The following is a 25,270-nucleotide window of genomic DNA, read 5'->3' on the forward strand; positions in this document are numbered from 1 at the left end:
AGAGAGAGAGAGAGAGAGAATATACCAGGGGACATGAACAATGAGGATTACTCTGAGTTAAAGATTTCAAAGAGGGAGACTAGATTTATAGTTTTGATAGCTTTCTTGTTATTAGAGGAGGAAATTGACTTGAAATACATCTGGAGTTCTATCATGAAAGCACAAAAATTGGGTTTCACTTTGGCAAATTTACATTTGTGGATGTAATACTTAGCAAGAATTAAAATGAGATTAATAAAAAAAATATTCTTTCACAGGAGGAGTATCACTCTTTATAAAACCAAAAATGACATTTTGCAGAAGGAGCTCAAAATCACATCATGTATTATCTAAAATAAATCTACAAATATCTTGCCACAGCTTACGGGTATATTCACATTTCCAGAACAGATGAATGATGGTCTCAGTGTGAGGCACACTCCTGATGTGTTCATAGCCTCTTTGGGGATGACGCCGCTTCATGCCGCTTCCTGGTTGGTTGGTGAGTCTGAGAAGGCGGGCCCCCGGAGCTCAGAGGCGGGGCCCCGGAGCCCAGAGGCGGGGTCCCGGAGCCCAGAGGCTCGGTACATTCCGCCGGATCAGTCGGTCCAGTCTGTCTGCGGAGTCCTGGGAGTCCGGATCGGCGGTTAGAGCATGTTGTGTCGGTGTTTCCGGAGCTGTTGGAGGAGCATGTTCCTGCTGGTGCTGGGTGAGTTTCAGCCAACTTTCTTTTGTTTCAGTAAAAAACAAATTCAGCTCATTTTTTTTTTTTTTTATCTCAATCAACTTTGATTTGGTTAAACTTTGCTTTTGTCTTTACATCGATTGGGACCCGAACCCTAACCCGAACCGTTAAAACTGCTTTTTCAGATTTAGTAAAACATTTCTGATTAAAAAAATAAATAAAATAAGGAAAATATCCAAAATGTACAACGATACCATAAGTTTGAGCTGAACTGCTTTGCTGATTTCCTTTAACTGATCAGATATCTGATCAGTCTGATCGATGAGTGAAAGACTGATTAAATCTGATCCTCAGAGTTAATGATCAGTAACAAAGTGAAGCTTTTCTGAACTTCAGTTTATTGATTAGTTTATTGATCAGAGTTTTATCAGAGTTTAATCAGTTTAATCAGAGTCAGTTTATTCAGAGTTTAATCAGTTTAATCAGAGTTTAATCAGTTTATTCAGAGTTTAATCAGAGTTTAATCAGTTTAATCAGAGTTTAATCAGTTTAATCAGAGTTTAATCAGAGTTTATTCAGAGTTTAATCAGTTTATTCAGAGTTTAATCAGTTTAATCAGAGTCTATTCAGAGTTTAATCAGTTTATTCAGAGTTTAATCAGTTTAATCAGAGTTTAATCAGTTTATTCAGAGTTTAATCAGAGTTTATTCAGAGTTTAATCAGAGTTTAATCAGTTTAATCAGAGTTTAATCAGTTTATTCAGAGTTTAATCAGTTTAATCAGAGTTTAATCAGAGTTTAATCAGTTGAATCAGTTTAATCAGAGTTTATTCAGAGTTTAATCAGTTTATTCAGAGTTTAATCAGAGTTTATTCAGAGTTTAATCAGTTTATTCAGAGTTTAATCAGTTTAATCAGAGTTTAATCAGTTTATTCAGAGTTTAATCAGAGTTTATTCAGAGTTTAATCAGTTTAATCAGAGTTTAATCAGAGTTTAATCAGTTTATTCAGAGTTTAATCAGAGTTTAATCAGAGTTTAATCAGTTTATTCAGAGTTTAATCAGAGTTTAATCAGTTTAATCAGAGTTTAATCAGAGTTTAATCAGTTTAATCAGAATTTAATCAGTTTAATCAGTTTAATCAGAGTTTAATCAGAGTTTTATCAGAGTTTTATCAGAGTTTAATCAAAGTTTAATCAGAGTTTAATCAGTGTTTAATCAGAGTTTAATCAGTTGAATCAGTTTAATCAGAGTTTAATCAGTTTAATCAGTTGAATCAGAGTTTAATCAGAGTTTAATAAGTTTAATCAGAGTTTAATCAGAGTTTAATCAGTTTATTCAGAGTTTAATCAGAGTGTATTCAGAGTTTAATCAGAGTTTAATCAGAGTTTAATCAGTTTATTCAGAGTTTAATTAGAGTGTATTCAGAGTTTATTCAGTTTATTCAGAGTTTAATCGGAGTTTAATCAGTTTAATCAGAGTTTAATCAGTTTAATAAGTTTAATCAGAGTTTAATCAGAGTTTAATCAGAGTTTAATCAGTTTAATCAGAGTTTAATCAGTTTAATCAGAGTTTAATCAGTTTATTCAGAGTTTATTCAGAGTTTAATCAGAGTTTAATCAGTTTAATCAGAGTTTAATCAGAGTTTAATCGGAGTTTATTCAGTTTAATCAGAGTTTAATCAGAGTTTAATCAGTTTAATCAGAGTTTAATCAGAGTTTAATCAGTTGAATCAGTTTAATCAGAGTTTAATCAGAGTTCATTCAGAGTTTAATCAGTTTAATCAGAGTTTAATCAGTTTAATCAGTTTAATCAGAGTTTAATCAGAGTTTTATCAGAGTTTTATCAGAGTTTAATCAAAGTTTAATCAGAGTTTAATCAGTGTTTAATCAGTTTAATCAGAGTTTAATCAGTTGAATCAGTTTAATCAGAGTTTAATCAGTTTAATCAGTTGAATCAGAGTTTAATCAGAGTTTAATCAGTTTAATCAGAGTTTAATCAGAGTGTATTCAGAGTTTAATCAGTTTAATCAGAGTTTAATCAGAGTTTAATCAGTTTATTCAGAGTTTAATCAGAGTGTATTCAGAGTTTAATCAGTTTATTCAGAGTTTAATCGGAGTTTAATCAGTTTAATCAGAGTTTAATCAGAGTTTAATCAGTTTAATAAGTTTAATCAGAGTTTAATCAGAGTTTAATCAGAGTTTAATCAGTTTAATCAGAGTTTAATCAGTTTATTCAGAGTTTAATCAGAGTTTAATCAGTTTAATCAGAGTTTAATCAGTTTAATCAGAGTTTAATCAGAGTTTAATCAGTTTATTCAGAGTTTAATCAGAGTTTATTCAGAGTTTAATCAGTTTATTCAGAGTTTAATCGGAGTTTATTCAGTTTAATCAGAGTTTAATCAGAGTTTAATCAGTTTAATCAGAGTTTAATCAGTTGAATCAGTTTAATCAGAGTTTAATCAGAGTTCATTCAGAGTTTAATCAGTTTTTTCAGAGTTTAATCAGAGTTTAATCAGTTTAATCAGAGTTTAATGAGAGTTTAATCAGAGTTTAATCAGTTTAATCAGAGTTTAATCAGTTGAATCAGTTTAATCAGAGTTTAATCAGAGTTCATTCAGAGTTTAATCAGTTTTTTCAGAGTTTAATCAGAGTTTAATCAGTTTAATCAGAGTTTAATCAGAGTTTAATCAGTTTAATCAGAGTTTAATCAGAGTTTAATCAGAGTTTAATCAGAGTTTAATCAGTTTAATCAGAGTTTAATCAGTTTAATCAGTTTAATCAGAGTTTAATCAGAGTTTAATCGGTTTAATCAGAGTTTAATCAGAGTTTAATCAGTTTATTCAGAGTTTAATCAGAGTTTAATCGGAGTTTAATCAGAGTTTAATCAGAGTTTAATCAGTTTAATCAGAGTTTAATTAGTTGAATCAGTTTAATCAGAGTTTAATAAGTTTAATCAGAGTTTAATCAGAGTTTATTCAGTTTAATCAGTTTTTTCAGAGTTTAATCAGAGTTTAATCAGTTTAATCAGAGTTTAATCAGAGTTTAATCAGAGTTTAATCAGTTTAATCAGAGTTTAATCAGAGTTTATTCAGTTTAATCAGAGTTTATTCAGAGTTTAATCAGTTTAATCAGAGTTTAATCAGAGTTTAATCAGTTTAATCAGAGTTTAATCAGAGTTTAATCAGTTGAATCAGTTTAATCAGAGTTTAATTAGTTTAATCAGAGTTTTATCAGAGTTTAATCAGTTTAATCAAAGTTTAATCAGAGTTTATTCAGAGTTTAATCAGTTTATTCAGAATTTAATCAGAGTTTAATCAGTTGAATCAGTTTAATCAGAGTTTAATCAGAGTTTAATCAGTTTAATCAGTTTTATCAGAGTTTAATCAGTTTAATCAAAGTTTAATCAGTTTAATCAGAGTTTAATCAGTTTATTCAGAGTTTAATCAGAGTTTTATCAGAGTTTAATCAGTTTAATCAGAGTTTAATCAGTTTAATCAGAGTTTATTCAGAGTTTAATCAGTTTATTCAGAGTTTAATCGGAGTTTAATCAGTTTAATAAGAGTTTAATCAGTTTAATCAGAGTTTAATCAGAGTTTAATCAGTTTAATCAGAGTTTAATCAGTTTATTCAGAGTTTAATCAGAGTTTAATCAGAGTTTAATCAGTTTAATCAGAGTTTAATCAGTTGAATCAGTTTAATCAGAGTTTAATCAGAGTTTAATCAGTTTAATAAGAGTTTAATCAGAGTTTAATCAGTTTAATCAGAGTTTTATCAGAGTTTAATCAGTTTAATCAAAGTTTAATCAGAGTTTAATCAGTTTAATCAGAGTTTAATCAGTTTATTCAGAGTTTAATCAGAGTTTTATCAGAGTTTAATCAGTTTAATCAAAGTTTAATCAGAGTTTAATCAGAGTTTAATCAGTTTATTCAGAGTTTAATCAGAGTTTAATCAGTTTAACCGGTAAAAAGTGCCTTGGTTCTGGTTCCGGTTCTGGTTCTGGTTCTGGTTCTGGTTCCGGTTTCGGTTCTGGTTCTGGTTCTGGTTCCGGTTCCGGTTTTGGTTCCGGTTCTAAGGTGTGGAGGTGTAACAATGATCAGAACTGAGGAGCTTCTTCATTTTTCAGGATTTTGTGTAAATGACTTCAGATTGAAATCTGGACTTTCAGTGTTCTCCCAGTTTTTATTGTTTCATGTGTTTCCCTCATCTGGAGGATTTATTTTTAAAATGGTATTTTTCTGTTAGTAGATTCTGAACGCGACATTGGGAGTTTTATTGATCGGCCATAACATTATGACCACCCTCCTGATACTTCTGACTGCTTCCTCCCTCTGAATGATTATTCAGAGTTGGTGATTTTTGACTCCATGTTTGAAATGGATAAGATGTCAGACTCCGCCTCCAAAGTGTTGAGTGTAAAAGCAAACTACGGTGGCTGAGGAGGGTCTCACAGAGCAAGCTGCTCCGCTCACTCTGACCATGGTGCAGAGAAGCTCCCGTTAGCCTCAGAAGCTTCGGATGACATCACGCCCATGTGATCATGTTCCAGGCCTGAGTCAGAACCAGCGGCCATCTTTGGTTAGTTATGGTAGCTGGTTGGGTTCAAAGTTAAAGAACAAAGATCTGCTGGTTCCTAAATGATGTTGATCAGCCTTTTGCCTCATTGAGCAGTTTGTGTTCTTCTCTGGTTCTCTGGTTCTCTGGTTCTGTGGTTCTGTGGTTCTCTGGTTCTCTGGTTCTGTGGTTCTCTGGTTCTCTGGTTTTCTGGTTCTGTGGTTCTCTGGTTCTCTGGTTCTTTGGTTCTCTGATGCTCTGGTTTTCTGGTTTTGTGGTTCTGTGGTTCTCTGGTTCTGTGGTTCTGTGGTTCTCTGGTTCTCTGATGCTCTGGTTCTCTGGTTTTCTGGTTCTCTGGTTCTGTGGCTCTCTGGTTCTCTGGTTCTCTGGTTTTCTGGTTCTCTGGTTTTCTGGTTTTGTGGTTCTCTGGTTCTGTGGTTCTCTGGTTTTCTGGTTCTCTGATGCTCTGGTTCTCTGGTTCTGTGGTTCTCTGATTCCCTGGTTCTGTGGTTCTGTGGTTCTCTGGTTTTCTGGTTCTGTGGTTCTCTGGTTCTGTGGTTCTGTGGATCTCTGGTTCTCTGATTCCCTGGTTCTCTGGTTCTCTGGTTCTGTGGTTCTCTGGTTTTCTGGTTTTCTGGTTTTGTGGTTCTCTGATGCTCTGGTTCTCTGGTTCTGTGGTTCTCTGGTTCTCTGGTTCTCTGGTTCTGTGGTTCTGTGGTTTTCTGGTTCTCTGGTTCTGTGGTTCTGTGGTTCTGTGGTTTTCTGGTTCTCTGGTTCTCTGGTTCTGTGGTTCTCTGGTTCTGTGGTTCTCTGGTTCTCTGGTTCTTTGGTTCTCTGATTCTCTGGTTCTCTGGTTCTCTGATGCTCTGGTTCTCTTTCAGACCGTCATACGTGTTCATTTATTTGTTGGGACACATGTGCGGCCCCTGGATGTGTTGAAGCTGCTCCGTCCTTCAGCACAACCCTAACCCTAACCCTTCAGCAGAACCCTAACCCTAACCCTTCAGCAGAACCCTAACCCTTCAGCACAACCCTAACACAGCAGAACCCTAACCCTTCAGCAGAACCCTAACCCTTCAGCACAACCCTAACCCTAACCCTTCAGCACAACCCTAACCCAGCAGAACCCTAACCCTAACCCTTCAGCAGAACCCTAACCCTTCAGCAGAACCCTAACCCTTCAGCACAACCCTAACACAGCAGAACCCTAACCCTAACCCTTCAGCACAACCCTAACCCTAACCCTTCAGCAGAACCCTAACCCTTCAGCACAACCCTAACACAGCAGAACCCTAACCCTAACCCTTCAGCAGAACCCTAACCCTTCAGCACAACCCTAACCCAGCAGAACCCTAACCCTAACCCTTCAGCAGAACCCTAACCCTTCAGCAGAACCCTAACCCTTCAGCACAACCCTAACACAGCAGAACCCTAACCCTAACCCTAACCCTTACCCTAACCCTAACCCTAACCCTAACCCTAACCCTAACCCTTCAGCAGAACCCTAACCCTTCAGCAGAACCCTAACCCTTCAGCACAACCCTAACACAGCAGAACCCTAACCCTAACCCTTCAGCACAACCCTAACCCTAACCCTTCAGCAGAACCCTAACCCTTCAGCACAACCCTAACACAGCAGAACCCTAACCCTAACCCTTCAGCAGAACCCTAACCCTTCAGCACAACCCTAACCCAGCAGAACCCTAACCCTAACCCTTCAGCAGAACCCTAACCCTTCAGCACAACCCTAACCCAGCAGAACCCTAACCCTAACCCTTCAGCAGAACCCTATCCCTAACCCTTCAGCAGAACCCTAACCCAGCAGAACCCTAACCTTTCCAACCCGAATCTGCTCTCAGGTGTGACGGCGCTCACCTACGCTCAGGAGGGCGGAGCCTCAGAGGACGACTTCAGACTTCCACAGCTCAGTGACGTCTGCACCGAAGGCAGCTGTTACCCGGCAACGGGAGACCTTCTGATTGGCCGAGCCCACCAGATGTCGTCCACCTCCACCTGTGGCCTGAAGCACCCGGAGCCGTTCTGCATCGTCAGCCACCTGCAGGTAGGAAACACCTGGAAATGCCTGGAAACACCTGGAAACACCTGGAGAGCCGCAGCTTCATGGAACTGATGCAGTTTGGGATGAAATGCTAAACGGGACATTTATTTCTGGTCTTCAGCCGTCTGCGCCGTTCAAAAACACCAAAAAAACTAAAAAAACACAATATCAACTCTATAAAAATATATTAACATGTTTAATCTAATTAATCACATGATTTCCCTGATTAATCACGATTAATCTCATTTGTACGTAGAATCCAAAAATGAATCCCAAAGTAGTGTATAGCTTTTAGCATTATTTTAAATGTGGTGCCATATGAATGAAAGTGCCATAACATTTGTTGTGCAAACACACAATTTGCATTTGGAGTTTTTTTTTAATTAATTTTGAAATACGTGCTTTTATGTTGAAACAACTTTTTTTTGGGGCGTCCCTGGGCTGGTTTTGGGGCGTCCCTGAGCTGGTTTTGGGGCATCCCTGAGCTGGTTTTGGGGCGTCCCTGAGCTGGTTTTGGTGCGTCCCTGGGCTGGTTTTGGTGCGTCCCTGGGCTGGTTTTGGTGCATCCCATAGCTGGTTTTGGGGCGTCCCTGAGCTGGTTTTGGTGCGTCCCTGGGCTGGTTTTGGGGCGTCCCTGGGCTGGTTTTGGTGCATCCCATAGCTGGTTTTGGGGCGTCCCTGAGCTGGTTTTGGTGCGTCCCTGGGCTGGTTTTGGGGCGTCCCTGAGCTGGTTTCGGTGCGTCCCTGGGTTGGTTTCGGGGCGTCCCTGAGCTGGTTTTGGGACGTCTCTGGGCTGGTTTTGGAGCGTCCCTGGGCTGGTTTTGGGGCGTCCCTGAGCTGGTTTTGGTGCGTCCCTGAGCTGGTTTTGGTGCGTCCCTGGGCTGGTTTTGGGGCGTCCCTGAGCTGGTTTCGGTGCGTCCCTGGGTTGGTTTCGGGGCGTCCCTGAGCTGGTTTTGGGGCGTCCCTGGGCTGGTTTTGGTGCGTCCCTGGGCTGGTTTTGGGGCGTCCCTGAGCTGGTTTTGGGGCATCTCTGGGCTGGTTTTGGAGCGTCCCTGGGCTGGTTTTGGGGCGTCCCTGAGCTGGTTTTGGTGCGTCCCTGAGCTGGTTTTGGTGCGTCCCTGGGCTGGTTTTGGGGCGTCCCTGAGCTGGTTTCGGTGCGTCCCTGGGTTGGTTTCGGGGCGTCCCTGAGCTGGTTTTGGGGCGTCCCTGGGCTGGTTTTGGTGCGTCCCTGGGCTGGTTTTGGGGCGTCCCTGAGCTGGTTTTGGTGCGTCCCTGAGCTGGTTTTGGGGCGTCCCTGAGCCGGTTTTGGGGCATCCCTGAGCCGGTTTTGGTGCGTCCCTGAGCTGGTTTTGGTGCGTCCCTGAGCTGGTTTTGGGGTGTCCCACCCTCAGATTTGATGGCTCCTCCCTCTGGATGCACTCTGTGTTTGGTAAAACTTCGTGTGTGTTACAGTCTGCAGCATTTCCTGTGTAAAATGAGCTCTGACCGCAGACAGATGTTTCTCCATATGTTTCTCCAGACAGAATACCAACAGCTTTGTAGGTCAAAGGTCCAACATATTTAATTTAATCGGATACTGAATCAGCCTCACTTTGAGGCTGTTCCCACCGGTTTGAGGAGAATAAGACTGTGAAACACAGCTTGGTATGTTGGTGGTTTACATACTTTGTGATTCTGTCTGGAGAAGCTGTGGGACTCTCATCGTCTCTTTAACAACATTTAAAACATTCAGGACCTGAAACCATCGGTCTGTAAAAGCTGCCGTGTCAGAGCTGCAGTTCTAAGTGTGACCTCATGGTGGCAGTGTACTGCTCCTGCTGTGTCCTGCTGAGTCCAGTTCGGGTTCTGATGGCAGAGGAAGGTGAGAATGTGAGGCTCATGTTTAGGATCCCTGAGTATTTCTGTTGTACACTGACCCAACTTCATCACCCTGAATACTGATGATGGGAGGAAGATTCAAGGAATTTCAAAGCACAAAAAGTTTGCTGAAGCTTTTTGTAGCGGAATTAGCAAACTCGATCAGGTTTATGTTCAGGTGGCAGCTGGAATATCGATGTTAAACCGATCATTGCAGAGAGTTTGGCTGCTAAAGCTTTGTGGCCTTTTATCTTTGACCAGCTGCAGAGAGGAATCTGAGGAATTCAGCTCCCTGTTAACGCTTTACCCCCCTCCCCCCTTTCTGTCTGATTGATCAGGAGGAGAAGAAGTGCTTCATGTGCGACTCTGCGGCGGCGTACGATGAGCTGGCCAATCAGACCAACAGTCATCGTATCGAGAACGTTGTCACCACATTCGGTCCGAACAGACTGAAGACCTGGTGGCAGTCTGAAAACGGTAAGAAGTTTAAAGATTTACACCAGAAGCTGGAGACTGTTGCTGGTTCCACAGAGAGGGGCCTGATAACTGAAGGCTCTGCCTCCCAAACTGGCAGCTGGTTCCACAGAGAGGGGCCTGATAACTGAAGGCTCTGCCTCCCAAACTGGCAGCTGGTTCCACAGAGAGGGGCCTGATGAAGTAGCCCTCAGATCAATGAAGGTAGTGCACATCTGAAAGGCTTTTCTGTCTTTAATGATGATGGAGAAAATGTGAGAAACCATTTTGGTTGTGCCACTGCTGGAGGCCGTAGAGCTGAGAGCTTCTAGAAGTTTAGAAGTTCGTACTGAGTGTCTCCCTGAGATCTTCTAAAAGCTGTCATCTGTTTTGGATGCATTGCTGCCTCAGTCAGTGGGGTCACATGGCCCTGAAAGGATCTGATTATTGGCTAAATTACAATCAGATTGAGTTAATAAGTGCATGTAGACACCTTAATCTGACTAAGAATTGGATCGGATCGGATTATTGGCTAAATTACAGTCAGATTGAGTTATTAAGTGCATGTAGACACCTTAATCTGACTAGGAACTGGATCGGAACGGATTCAGACCCCGAGATAATTGGGTTGAAAGTCACTCTAAACCTGCTTGTAGACGCTGAAGCACGTGGTGAATCAGACTTTGCGTTCTGCGCATGCTCCAGATGTTTTCCCGGGGTCGTGACCCGGAAGTCAAAGGAGACGATATTCCTGTTGTTGTCACCGTCAGAAAGAAAGAAACAAAGTGAAGAAGAATGCTCCGTTGGGCATCGTTTGGATCAGAAACGAGTGGTAGGTGTGACTCCTAGGTGTGACTCCTAGTTGTGACTCCTAGGTGTGACTCCTTGGTGTGAGTCCTAGTTGTGATTCCTAGGTGTGACTCCTAGGTGTGACTCCTGGGTGTGACTCCTAGTTGTGACTCCTGGGTGTGATTCCTAGGTGTGACTCCTAGGTGTGACTCCTAGTTGTGACTCCTAGTTGTGACTCCTGGGTGTGACTCCTAGTTGTGACTCCTAGTTGTGACTCCTGGGTGTGATTCCTAGGTGTGACTCCTAGGTGTGACTCCTAGTTGTGACTCCTAGTTGTGATTCCTAGGTGTGACTCCTAGTTGTGACTCCTAGGTGTGACTCCTAGTTGTGACTCCTGGGTATGATTCATAGGTGTGACTCCTAGGTGTGACTCCTAGTTGTGACTCCTAGTTGTGACTCCTAGTTGTGACTCCTAGTTGTGACTCCTAGGTGTGACTCCTAGTTGTGACTCTTAGTTGTGACTCCTGGGTGTGATTCCTAGGTGTGACTCCTAGGTGTGACTCCTAGTTGTGACTCCTAGTTGTGACTCCTAGTTGTGACTCCTAGATGTGACTCCTAGGTGTGACTCCTAGGTGTGACTCCTAGTTGTGACTCCTAGTTGTGACTCCTAGTTGTGACTCCTGGGTGTGATTCCTAGGTGTGACTCCTAGGTGTGACTCCTAGTTGTGACTCCTGGGTGTGACTCCTAGTTGTGACTCCTGGGTGTGATTCCTAGGTGTGACTCCTAGGTGTGACTCCTAGTTGTGACTCCTAGTTGTGACTCCTAGTTGTGACTCCTAGTTGTGACTCCTAGGTGTGACTCCTAGTTGTGACTCCTAGTTGTGACTCCTAGTTGTGACTCCTAGGATGTGAGTCCTAGTTGTGACGCCTAGGTGTGACTCCTAGTTGTGACTCCTAGTTGTGACTCCTAGTTGTGACTCCTTGGTGTGAGTCCTAGTTGTGACTCCTAGTTGTGACTCCTAGGTGTGATTCCTAGGTGTGACTCCTAGGTGTGACTCCTAGGTGTGACTCCTGGGTGTGACTCCTAGGTGTGACTCCTGGGTGTGATTCCTAGGTGTGACTCCTAGGTGTGACTCCTAGTTGTGACTCCTAGTTGTGACTCCTAGTTGTGACTCCTAGATGTGACTCCTAGTTGTGACTCCTGGGTGTGACTCCTAGTTGTGACTCCTGGGTGACTCCTAGTTGTGACTCCTAGATGTGACTCCTAGTTGTGACTCCTAGTTGTGACTGCTAGTTGTGACTCCTAGGTGTGACTCCTAGTTGTGACTCCTAGGTGTGACTCCTAGTTGTGACTTCTAGTTGTGACTCCAAGGTGTGACTCCTAGGTGTGACTCCTAGTTGTGACTCCTGGGTGTGACTCCTAGATGTGACTCCTAGTTGTGACTTCTAGTTGTGACTCCTAGGTGTGACTCCTAGGTGTGACTCCTAGGTGTGACTCCTTGGTGTGAGTCCTAGTTCAATTCAATTCATTTTTATTTATATAGCGCCAAATACAACAAATGTCATCTCAAGGCACTTAGATAGTAAGTCCAATTCAAGCCAATTGGAATTCAATTAATTAATAATAATCATAATTCATAAAATAATCCAATTCGTTCATATAGAGCCAATTCAAAAACAATTTCCTAGCTAAGAAAACCAACAGATTGCACTGAAAACTTTTTGTTTTTCGGTCCAATCTCCCGGCCTGAGCGGCGTGCCTGAGGCGACTGTGGAGAGAAACGACTCCCTTTGAACAGGAAGAAACCTCTGGCAGAACCAGACTCAGGAAGGGTGGCCATCCGCCTCGACCAGCTGGGGTTTGAGAAGACAGAAAGGGGGGGGGGGGGGGGGGCCACCGCGACGGCGGCACTGTAACACCATTCAGGATATCTGTTGGAACAGGGAAACACGAGTTAATGACCACAATAATGTCACATATACATAAAGAGAGTAAAGTGAGGAAAGGTGTGACAGATGAGGCCCCCCAGCAGTCTAGGCCTATAGCAGCTTAACTATGGGATGTTTCAGGATCACCTGAGCCATCCCTAACTATAAGCTTTATCAAAAAGGAAAGTTTTAAGCCTGGTCTTAAAAGTGGAAAGGGTGTCTGCTTCCCGGACATTTACTGGCAGCTTATTCCACAATAGAGGGGCCTGATAACTGAAGGCTCTGCCTCCCATTCTACTTTTAGAAACTCTGGGAACCTCAAGTAAACCTGCAGTTTGGGAATGAAGTGCTCTGTTAGGAAAATATCTTATAATGAGATCTTTAAGATATGATGGAGCTCGGTCATTAAGAATTTTATATGTAAGGAGAAGAATCTTAAATTCTATTCTGAATTTAACAGGGAGCCAATGAAGAGAAGCTAAAACTGGAGAAATATGATCTCTCCTGTTAGTTCTCATCAGAACTCTGGCTGCAGCATTTTGGATCAACTGAAGGCTTTTCAGAGAATATGTGGGACAGCCCAATAATAAAGAATTACAGTAGTCCAATCTTGAAGTAACAAATGCATGAATTAGTTTTTCTGCATCACTCTGAGACAGGATGTTCCTGATTTTAACAATATTACGAAGGTGAAAGAAGGCAGTCCTAGAAACCTGTTTTATATGCGAGTCAAATGATAAGTTCTGGTCAAAAATAACTCCAAGGTTCCTCACTGTAGAACTAGAAGCCAAGGAAATACCATCTAGAGTAACTATATAGCTAAACAATTTCTCCCTGAAACGCTCAGGTCCAAAGATAACGACTTCAGTTTTGTCTGAATTTAGCAGCAGACAGTTCTGAGTCATCCAGGTCTTTATGTCTTTAAGACATGCTTGTAGTCTGACCAACCTATTGGGTTCATCTGGTTTTATAGATAAGTACAGCTGAGTATCATCAGCATAGCAATGGAAATTTATGCCATGCTGTCTAATAATGTTACCTAATGGAAGCATGTATAAAGTGAAAAGAATTGGTCCAAGCACAGAACCCTGGGGAACTCCATGACTTACTCTGGTGTGTGAGGAAGATTCTTCATTTACAAGAACAAACTGAAATCTATCAGATAAATATGACTTAAACCAGCCTAATGCAGTTCCTTTAATCCCAATAACATGTTCAAGTCTGTGTAATAAGATACTGTGATCGACCGTATCAAATGCAGCACTGAGATCCAACAGGACAAGCACAGACACAAGTCCGCTATCAGAGGCTAAGAGGAGATCATTGGTAACTTTCAGCAGTGCAGTTTCTGTGCTATGATGCACTCTGAATCCTGACTGAAACTCTTCAAACAAATTATTTCTGTGTAAATGATCACAAAGCTGAGCTGCAACTATTTTTTCAAGAACTTTAGACATAAAAGGGAGATTGGATATAGGTCTATAATGAGCCAACACTTCTGAATCAAGAGTAGGTTTTTTAAGTAAAGGTTTAATTACAGCAACCTTAAAAGTCTGAGGTACATATCCTGTCAACAAAGACAGATTGATCAAATCCAATATGGAAGTGTCAATTAATGGGAAAACCTCCTTGAACAGTCTGGTTGGGATTGGGTCTAAAACACAAGTTGATGGTTTAGAAGAGACTATTGCTGTTGTTAGTTCAGAGAGATCAACTGGGCAGAAGCCGTCTAAATACAAATCAGGTTCTAAAGATACTTCTAAAGCTGCTGTACTTAATGATACATCACTAATTATAGTGGGATGGACTCCATCAATCTTCTCTCTGATAGAAACAATTTTATTAATAAAGAAGCTCATGAAATCATCACTGCTGAGAGTTAAAGGAATAACTGGCTCAGCAGAGCTCGGACTCTTAGTCAGACTGGCTACAGTGCTGAAAAGAAACCTGGGATTATTCTTATTCTCTTCTATCAATGATGAATAATAAGCAGTTCTAGCTTTACGAAGGGCTTTCTTATACATTGTTAAACTATCTTTCCAGACTAACTGAGACTCTTCTAAATTAGAGGAACGCCACTGTCTCTCCAGCTTTCTTGCAGTCTGCTTTAAAGCACGCAGCTGTGAATTATACCAAGGAGCCAACCTCTTCTGACTGATTACCTTCCTTTTCAGAGGGGCAACATTGTCCAGTGCTGTACGCATTGAAACTATAGTGCTGTCAACAAGAGAGTCAAGTGTTGCTGGAGTAAAGTTTAGGTAGTCGTCCTCTGTCATATCTGCACATAGCAGTGAAGAAAAGGATGATGGAATTAATTCTTTAAATCTGGTTACAGCATCCTCTGATAGACACCTTCTATATGTAAATTTCTTCTCAGAAACTGTATAGTCAAGTAATGTAAACTCAAAGGTTATCAGAAAATGGTCAGATAAGACAGGGTTATGAGGGAACACTGTTAACTGTTCACTCTCAATGCCATAAGTCAGCACAAGATCAAGGGTGTGATTAAGGCAGTGAGTCGGTCTGTGTACACTCTGAGAAAATCCAATAGAGTCCAATATAGAATTAAAGTTCATATTCAGGCTGTCATTTTCAACATCTACATGAATATTAAAGTCACCCACTACAATGACTTTATCTGTACTCAGCACTAACTGGGATAAAAACTCTGAGAATTCAGGCAGAAACTCAGAATAAGGGCCAGGTGGACGATACACAACAACAAACACAAGAGGTTTCTGGGATTTCCACTTTGCGTGGGAAAAACTGAGAATCAGATATTCAAAAGAGCTAAAACTAATCTTGGGTCTGGGACTGATGAGTAACCCTGATCTGAAAATAGCTGCCACTCCCCCTCCTCTGCCTGTGGTTCGAGGAACGTGAACATTTAAACAGTCAGAGGGAGTTGCTTCATTAATGCTAACATGATCCTCCTGCTGCAGCCAGGTTTCTGTAAGACAAAATATATCAATATGATGATCACAAATCAACTCATTCACTAACAGAGACTTCGAAAGGAGAGATCTGATATTCAGCAAACCACATTTAATAGTTTGATGTTTTTGTTTAGTTAAAGTTTTTGTTTTAATAATTTCTTTTTGCACAAGAGGATTTGCTCCTTTTGTGTTAATTGATTGGGTGGGTAGCAGCAGGTGGGAAGCTGCAGAGAAGTGTGTAAGACTACAACTCTGCATCCTGCTCTGAGCCCTGGGTTGTCATGTTTTAGGGTGGCAAATAAATTCATCCATATTTCTAGAAATGAGAGCTGCTCCTTCCAAAGTGGGATGGATGCCGTCTCTCCTCATCAGACCAGGTTTTCTCCAGAAAGATTGCCAATTATCTATGTAGCCCACGTTGTTTGCTGGACACCATCTAGACAACCAGCGATTGTAGGACGACATGCGGCTAAACATGTCATCGCTGGTCAGATTTGGCAGGGGTCCAGAGAAAACTACGGAGTCCCACATTGTTTTGGCAAAGTCACACACCGATGCAACATTAATTTTAGTGACCTCCGATTGGCGTAACCGGGTGTCATTAACGCCGACGTGAATAACTATTTTACCATATTTACGTTTATCCTTAGCCAGCAGTTTTAAATAGGATTCTACGTCGCCCGCTCTGGCCCCTGGAATGCATTTGACTATGGCCGCTGGTGTCTCTAATGCCACGTTTCTGACTATAGAGCTGCCAGTTACCAGGGTTTTGTCCTCAGCGGGTGTGTCGCTGAGTGGGGAAAATCTGTTTGAAGCGTGGACAGGTCGATGGTGAACAACGGGCTTGACTTTAGAGCTATGCCTCTTCCTGACAGTCACCCAGCCACGATTTAATCCCGGCTGCTCGGGTTCTGCCTGGGGGCGGCTAATGGAGCTAGCTACGCTAGGTGGCTCCACACTGGCTAAAGGGACCTGGCTCGCTATCGGTTGATTTTCAACAGTGCAGAGCCGAGCTTCCAATTCAGATAACCTCGCCTCCAAAACTACAAAAAGACTACATTTGTTACATGTACCATTATCGCTAAAGGAGGCAGAGGAGTAACTAAACATCTGACACACGGAGCAGGTGAAAGCAGGAGAAGGAGGAAGAGAACCGGTAGCCATGCTACGCTAGAGAACCAGACACACCGCTAAAAAGTGAGAATAAAGATTAAAGATCTGTAGGAGTGTGTTAGAACAGAACGGTAAGCTATAGAGTTTAACTATGCAAAATTGTGTAAGTTATAGATCGAAATAAAGTGATTATCAGTACTCCAAGCGGAGCAAGAAATTCCACAGTGCACAAGCAAGGTAACAGGAAGTGATGCAACACGTCTTACCGCAAAGCGTCACAGCGTCCTTGCTGTTGTGACTCCTAGTTGTGACTCCTGGGTGTGACTCCTGGGTGTGATTCCTAGGTGTGACTCCTAGGTGTGACTCCTAGTTGTGACTCCTAGTTGTGACTCCTGGGTGTGATTCCTAGGTGTGACTCCTAGTTGTGACTTCTAGTTGTGACTCCTGGGTGTGACTCCTAGCTGTGACTCCTGGGTGACTCCTAGTTGTGACTCCTAGATGTGACTCCTAGTTGTGACTCCTAGATGTGACTCCTAGTTGTGACTCCTAGTTGTGACTGCTAGTTGTGACTCCTAGGTGTGACTGCTAGTTGTGACTCCTGGGTGTGACTCCTAGTTGTGACTTCTAGGTGTGACTCCTAGTTGTGACTCCTAGTTGTGACTCCTGGGTGTGACTCCTAGATGTGACTCCTAGTTGTGACTCCTAGTTGTGACTCCTAGTTGTGACTCCTGGGTATGACTCCTAGTTGTGACTCCTGGGTGTGACTCCTAGTTGTGACTCCTGGGTGTGACTCCTAGTTGTGACTCCTAGTTGTGACTCCTGGGTGTGACTCCTAGGTGTGACTCCTAGTTGTGACTCCTGGGTGTGACTCCTAGTTGTGACTCCTAGATGTGACTCCTAGTTGTGACTCCTAGGTGTGACTCCTAGGTGTGACTCCTGGGTGTGACTCCTAGTTGTGACTCCTAGGTGTGACTCCTAGGTGTGACTCCTAGTTGTGACTCCTAGTTGTGACTCCTGGGTATGACTCCTAGTTGTGACTCCTGGGTGTGACTCCTAGTTGTGACTCCTAGTTGTGACTCCTGGGTGTGACTCCTAGGTGTGACTCCTAGTTGTGACTCCTGGGTGTGACTCCTAGTTGTGACTCCTAGGTGTGACTCCTAGGTGTGACTCCTAGGTGTGACTCCTAGTTGTGACTCCTAGGTGTGACTCCTGGGTGTGACTCCTAGTTGTGACTCCTAGGTGTGACTCCTGGGTGTGACTCCTAGTTGTGACTGCTAGTTGTGACTCCTGGGTGTGACTCCTGGGTGTGACTCCTAGGTGTGACTCCTAGTTGTGACTCCTAGTTGTGACTCCTGGGTGTGACTCCTAGTTGTGACTCCTAGATGTGACTCCTAGTTGTGACTCCTGGGTGTGACTCCTGGGTGTGACTCCTAGTTGTGACTCCTAGATGTGACTCCTAGTTGTGACTCCTAGATGTGACTCCTAGTTGTGACTCCTAGTTGTGACTCCTGGGTGTGACTCCTAGGTGTGACTCCTAGTTGTGACTCCTAGTTGTGACTCCTAGATGTGACTCCTAGATGTGACTCCTAGTTGTGACTCCTAGATGTGACTCCTAGTTGTGACTCCTAGTTGTGACTCCTGGGTGTGACTCCTAGGTGTGACTCCTAGTTGTGACTCCTAGTTGTGACTCCTATTTGATGCAGCCACCTCTTTGCTCATTGTGAACCTGCCTTATATTTACCGACACCGATGTCCTGACTTCATGTCCTGATGTGGTTAACGTGGTTCTGCTGTCTGCAGGTCTGGAGAACGTCACTATCCAGCTGAACCTTGAGGCCGAGTTTCACTTCACGCATCTCATCATGACTTTTAAGGTGAGTAAAGTAATCAGTTAGCCCAATGCACGATATCTCTGAGGAGAAGATTCCTGACAAATAAGCACGTGAGTCCTTATCAGGACCAGAACTGATCTGAGTCGTTTCCTTCACATTTGCTGCACAAGCACAGGAAGTGATGTCATCACTCTGCCATAAAATTAGTTCTGAAGGGCTTGAATTTCAGTGTTTTATTCACATCTCCATGAAGTTGACAACCCAAAGTTTATTCTGTTTGGGATTTCAGAAAGAAAGAATGTGTAGAATGTGTTTATTTCCTCATAGAAAACTGGATCAATAATAAGCATTGATAATGGCTTTGGTATCAATACAATCTTATGCATTTCTTGATGGTGTTTTGCATTTTTAATAAAGGGAGTTGATGAGAGTCGGTCCCTCCAAATGGAAGTTTATGGTTCTCAGCCAGAAAAGGACGGAGTGCTCCTTCGGTGGAGAACATCGGATTCAATTCAATTAAATTAAGCTTTATTTATATAGAGCCCAATCACAGCAAATGTCATTTCAAAGCATTTCAGTATAGTTCCTGCACTGCTTTCATTGCCAAACATTAAAAATAAATAAAAAAATTATTTATAAAGTGAAGTGAAGTGAAGTAAAATTTATTTATATAATAGCATAGAATAGAACTACTTTATTCATCCCAGCTGGGAAATTGTTTTGCAGTAGCAGCGTACAGACAGTAAAAATAAAAAGGTCCTTGGGACCTGCTCTACTCCACACTGGTTTGCCTGGGCCCAGCCCCAAGCCTCCCCGGCCTATTTGCACATTGCCCACAATCTCTGTATGTCTAAGAGTTGCTTCTGCCTCCTGAGCTGCCAATCTTGGTTTCCACTTCCTCCCCTTGGTTGTGTTTGGAACCACCTTACTAACTACCACATGTTTACTCCCAGCTAACAGGAGCTCTGTCCTAACTTTAGTACATTTAAACTCCTCTACTAGACTAGACACTGGGAGCTGGAGTAAGCCTTTCCCATACACTGCCACAGTACTTAAACATCTAGGAACACCTAGCCACTTCCTAATATAAAAGCTAACTAATCTTTCCATTTTCTCTACAACAGATAATGGAATCTCATACACAGACAGTGGCCACATCAACCTAGGAAACAATCCAAACTGCAGACACCACAGCTTCAACTTTCCTGGAAGCTCTGATTTATCTATTCTATCCAGTCCCTCAACAACATCTTCACGAAACTGCACTGACTGCTTTCCATCATTCATGTCTGCCTGGTACCACCTGCCTAAACTCTTCACTGCCTTTTCCCTAATTATTGGAATGCTTTCTTCATCTATTACAAACTTTCTTTCACTTAATTTCCCTCTACTTATTGAGATACTTCTAGACTTAGTAGGTTTGATTTTCATCCCAGCCCACTTTAGATTTTTATCAAGTCTCTCAAGTATTCTCTTCATATATGGTACTGTTGTAGTCACTAACGTCATATCATCCATGTATGCTCTATTTGGCGTAAGGCGCATGCCATCCTGACGTCTCTCTCCACCTACAACCCACTTGGAAGCTCTAATAATTATCTCCATGGCCATTGTAAATGCTAATGGAGAAATTGTACATCCTGCCATAATGCCTATTTCTAGCCTCTGCCAACCTGTTGTGAAACCTGCTGTACTTAAGCACAGTCGAATATCTTGAAAATATGCTCTTACTAAGTTAACCACTACTACAAGCACTCTAAAATACTCAAATGCTTCCCAAATAAGGCTATGTGGCACTGAACCAAATGCATTTGCTAGATCTAGAAATATAACATGCAAGTCTTTTTTCTCAATCTTGGCTGTCTGAATCTGATGCCAAATCATGCTAGTGTGCTCTAAATACCCTGCAAAACCAGGTATTCCTGCCTTCTGCACAGTAGTATCTATTAAGCTATTCTTTTCTAAATAACTAGCTAATCTCTGTGCAACCAAACTAAAGAAAATCTTCCCCTCTACATTTAGGAGAGAGATCCGGAACTGACTCAGGTCCGAGGACTCTTTCTCCTTTGGAATAAGAACGCCTCCTGCCCTACGCCATGCTGTAGGAATAACATGTTTCTCCCAAACTATTCTTAATTGCCTCCACAGAAACTTTAGGATATCAGGTGTACTTTTATAAACCCGGTAGGGGACTCTATTTGGCCCTGGGGCCGACGAAGCCTTTGCACGCCTGACTACCTCCTCAACCTCCTTCCACCTAGGTGGTCTAACATCCATCTTATGAGCTATCTCTTCTAACGGTGGCATGTCAGGTGGAAGGCCTACTACTCTACGCTGCTCAAGATCTGAATATGTATTTCTTAGATACTCTTCCACCTCTAACTTTGTTGCCTTAAGCTGCCCTCCCTTTTCCTGGTTAAACAACCTTTTAACAAACTTGAACGGGTCCCTTTAAAATGCCGTCCTAACATATTCTTTCTTCTTTCTCTTTTTCCTAAGACATTCAGCCCTTCTAAGTATTGCTAGCCTGCCTCTCAGTTCTTCCTGCAAAACATTAATTCCCTCTCTCTCTTCTTCTGTAGCTTTTTTCCACTGCTTTCTTAAATTTCTTCTTTCCTTAACCAATTTCTCCATCTCTTTTTGCCATCTAGACTTACCTAAATGTACTGTTTCAACCCTCTTTCTATCTTGCACCCCAAATCTCTCTACACCATAGGAATAAATTATATCTCCCATCTTCTCTAGCCTATCGCTTGCATTTCCTCCTAACCTACCCAATATTATTGAGAAATCTTTATTGACTGCCTCCCATTCTTTGTAACTATTTGCCCTAGGCCACTTAACTCTATCTTTCTGCTCCATATTTCTCTCTCTAACTGGCCTGTTCACCTCAGTATCAGCTACATCCCTTCTTAGAACCTCCTCATCCACCTCCAGCTGTGTTATTGATATCCTTCGGACTGTGGGTTTCTACCTGCCGCTGGACTTCATCCGACTTACTCGATTGACTTCTTAAAAAGTACTGATCGATGCGGCCACACTGCCCTTCTTTTACCACACATCTCTTTCCTCCCTGATGCATTTTAAGGCCTCTTACTGATGTTACTTTCTGCCAGCCACAATGACAAACCTGAAGCTTACTTCCCTCTAGTCTACCACTTTTATTTACGCTCTCTTTCCTCTGAGAACTCCATCCATCCATCCATCCATCCATCATCTTCCGCTGGTCCGGGGGTCGGGTCGCGGGGGCAGCAGCTTGAGCAAAGAGACCCAGACGTCCCTGTCCCCGGCCACTTCCTCCAGCTCTTCTGGGGGGACCCCGAGGCGTTCCCAGGCCAGCCGAGAGACATAGTCTCTCCAACGTGTCCTGGGTCTTCCCCGGGGCCTCCTCCCAGTGGGACGGGCCCGGAACACCTCACCGGGGAGGCGTCCAGGAGGCATTCTCACTAGATGCCCGAGCCACCTCATCTGACTCCTCTCGATGCGGAAGAGCAGCGGTTCTACTCCGAGCCCCTCCCGGATGACCGAGCTTCTCACCCTATCTCTGAGGGAGAGCCCAGACACCCTGCGGAGGAAACTCATTTCGGCCACTTGTATTCGCGATCTCGTTCTTTCGGTCACTACCCACAGCTCGTGACCACAGGTGAGGGTAGAATCTCGTTCTTTCTGTCCCTACCCACAGCTCGTGACCACAGGTGAGGGTAGAATCTCGTTCTTTCGGTCCCTACCCACAGCTCGTGACCACAGGTGAGAGTAGGATCTCGTTCTTTCGGTCCCTACCCACAGCTCGTGACCACAGGTGAGAGTAGGATCTCGTTCTTTCGGTCCCTACCCACAGCTCGTGACCACAGGTGAGGGTAGAATCTCGTTCTTTCGGTCCCTACCCACAGCTCGTGACCACAGGTGAGGATAGGATCTCGTTCTTTCGGTCCCTACCCACAGCTCGTGACCATAGGTGAGGGTAGGATCTCGTTCTTTCGGTCCCTACCCACAGCTCGTGACCATAGGTGAGGGTAGGATCTCGTTCTTTCGGTCCCTACCCACAGCTCGTGACCATAGGTGAGGGTAGGATCTCGTTCTTTCGGTCACTACCTACAGCTCGTGACCATAGGTGAGGGTAGGATCTCGTTCTTTCTGTCCCTACCCACAGCTCGTGACCATAGGTGAGGGTAGGATCTCGTTCTTTCGGTCCCTACCCACAGCTCGTGACCATAGGTGAGGGTAGGATCTCGTTCTTTCGGTCCCTACCCACAGCTCGTGACCATAGGTGAGGGTAGGATCTCGTTCTTTCGGTCACTACCCACAGCCTGTGACCATAGGTGAGGGTAGGATCTCGTTCTTTCGGTCACTACCCACAGCTCGTGACCATAGGTGAGGATAGGAACATAGATTGACCGGTATATCGAGAGCTTCGCCTTCTGGCTCAGCTCCTTCTTCACCACGACGGGCCGGTGCAGAGCCCGCATCACTGCAGACGCCGCACCGATCCGTCTGTCAATCTCCTGCTCCATTCGTCCCTCACTCGTGAACAAGACCCCGAGATACTTGAACTCCTCCACTTGGGGAAGGATCTCATTCCCGACCCGGAGAGGGCATTCCACCCTTTTCCGGCCGAGGACCATGGTCTCGGATTTGGAGGTGCTGATTCTGGTCCTCTGAGAACTATTCTGGTCAATTCTAGCCCTAGAGAATAGGCCCGTGCCCCTATCCTTCACTGAGTCGCGTATCCACCTCTTAGTCATGTTCGTTCCAGTGTCAGTTGCCATGTAGTCTGCCAGTGAGTCATCTTCTGCCCCTGCTCTCGCTGACTCTAGGGGTATTCTCCTTAATCTTTCTGTAGCTTATGCTGGATGTAACAAAGCGGCTAGGATATATGTACATCAAAGTGCAACAATGCAGTTGTGCGGTTATGCAGTTATGGTATTGAGATACCATAATGACACTTAACTTATATCGCACTTTTCAGCAACAAGGCGATCCAAAGTGCTTCACAACACAAAAACAACAGTCAGGAAAAATCAAACACAGAAATACAGAACAGAGCAAAAGCAAAGTTAGCTAATAGTAGGATTGGTATAACTATAACAGGTATTTTGAGTAAACTAACAAAAGCTAACAAACATGGATAAACTTTCCTCTAAGAGGAGGCATTTAAAAATATAGCTAATAACAGAACGGTTGATATAATTAATGATAACAAATCTTTAAAAGACTTTCATCTGACAGGAAATATTAAGGTTGATACAGTGGTAATAGGTCTTAATATTTGAATATGACTACGTTTTCCTCCTAGTGAAGCATTAATAAGATAAGAGTAGAATGACAGAAGAAATATCACATTAGGGGAGAGGAGGAGAGAAAAACCTCAGCACAGGCAGAGTGAAACAGAAGCCCCTTTCACACTGCGACCCGCTACCTTAGCGGGTCCAAATTCCACCTTCGACCCGGGTCGAGTAATGTGAACGCTTGGCGTGTTGGTGATCCATGTCGCCTGAAGCCGAGTTCAGGGGGCGTGGCCTAGTGGCAGAGCGTCACACCAAACACATAAAATGCTGGGCGTGTACAATGACGTAGGCACAAGCCATCAGTGTTGCCAAAAAAAAAATCACAAGAAGTCGCTATTGGCTCTCTGAAAAGTTGCTAGAAGTCACTAGATTGCGTCATGACGTCATAAGTGACGTAACCACGCCCATATTATATATTTTCGCTCCTACCAGTGCCAAAATCAGCCGGCCTGAAGCTGATTTCAGCTCTAAACTCTGTAAACTTTAGCAATATTTGAAACTTTTCAGGACAGAAAGTAGTCGTTTAGATCCCCAACGTGTTGAAAACCTGACAAAATACCGGCTGTTTACAATTTTGTTCCGACGAATTCGGCGCTACTAAAGCTAGCCGCAGTGAGCAACGCACTTCCGGTTGTTTTGACAAAATAAAATACCCATTTTGCCTTTTATCATAGGGAAAGCCATTACCATACAATTGGTGCTTTTGTTTTGAAAACAGGAAGTGAACCTACCCTCGTTGTAGCTAGCTTGAAACTGCCGTTATGTCGGTATGCAGGGTTGCCGCCGTCCTGCAGTGCTTCTGTCTCGGCTTGTATGGTGTCGCGGGGCAACTGATTTGTCACTCACAAAACAAGTTAAATTGTCGCTAGATTCAGCCAGATTGAGCCCGAAAGTCGCTAAGTCGCTAGATTATTTTCTCCAGAGATGGCCAAAAGTCGCTAAATCTAGCGACAAAGCCGCTAAATTGGCAAGACTGCAAGCCATGCGTCGGAGGTAGGGTTAAATACACCTTGAGGACTCGTTTTTGCAATTGTACTGTATATGCAGTTCATGGAGATGTTATTTTACGGGGTGTGGATAGTTACAACGCTGGATGCTGCCGAAGAACATATGCGGAGAATACAAGAGCACTATAGTCCCCGAAATGTGTCGGTAAATAACGTCCTCTGCTTGGAGGCTGAGGAGCTCGCGGACCTACTTGTCTCCCCAGTTGGCCATCTTCAAAAATGTCTCGAACTTGATGTAAAACTTGAAGTGAAACTTGTCCTCACCTGTCGCCACGCCCACGTCCGACCCGTGTCGATTGTGTTCACATCAAACTCGGCTCGGCAAAAAGACTAGGGTCCGACGCGGGTCGAAAGGCGAGTCGAGTTGACGCGGCAGCCCAGGTCGGCAGTGTGAACGCAACAGCGGACACGCTAAATTCGCGAATTAAACGCGGGTTATTCGGCAGTGTGAAAGGGGCTTTTGATAACAGGATGGAAAGCTTATCAACCAGCCTATATATATATACTGTATATAAATGTATATATATATACATATATATACAGTTCAGAGCAGGTCCACAGATGTCCTCAGGGAAGGAGGGGCAGAGGGAGCAGAGCATCTTCTTTACATAATATTTAGGAGAAAATGAAGGAGAGCCGTCCCAGAGGGGAGCCAGAATTCAGATAGCAATTGTTTTGGGTCAGGCCCACATTTATTTTCTGTCTACCTTGAGAGTTTTGCTGAGTTTCTCAATAACGAATCCAAACAGCCAAATTCACGGACTCTCCGCCAGATCCGAGTGAAACAACTTTCTCC

General features: G+C 43.3%; 1 protein-coding gene across 1 annotated transcript in view; it reads left to right on the top strand.

Moving 5' to 3' along the window:
- The first annotated feature begins 412 nt into the window (after positions 1 to 412).
- lamb1a (laminin, beta 1a) overlaps positions 413 to 25,270 on the top strand; it is a 72,383-nt gene continuing 47,525 nt past the window's right edge. Inside the window, exons 1-4 of the mRNA XM_075470841.1 lie at positions 413 to 688; positions 7,074 to 7,276; positions 9,469 to 9,607; positions 18,151 to 18,224. Coding sequence (XP_075326956.1) covers positions 634 to 688; positions 7,074 to 7,276; positions 9,469 to 9,607; positions 18,151 to 18,224 — 471 coding nt within the window. The 5' untranslated portion in view covers positions 413 to 633. The remainder of the gene's footprint in view (positions 689 to 7,073; positions 7,277 to 9,468; positions 9,608 to 18,150; positions 18,225 to 25,270) is intronic.

The sequence above is a fragment of the Odontesthes bonariensis genome, chromosome 7 (genome assembly GCF_027942865.1).
Source record: "Odontesthes bonariensis isolate fOdoBon6 chromosome 7, fOdoBon6.hap1, whole genome shotgun sequence".
NCBI classification, from domain to species: domain Eukaryota; kingdom Metazoa; phylum Chordata; class Actinopteri; order Atheriniformes; family Atherinopsidae; genus Odontesthes; species Odontesthes bonariensis.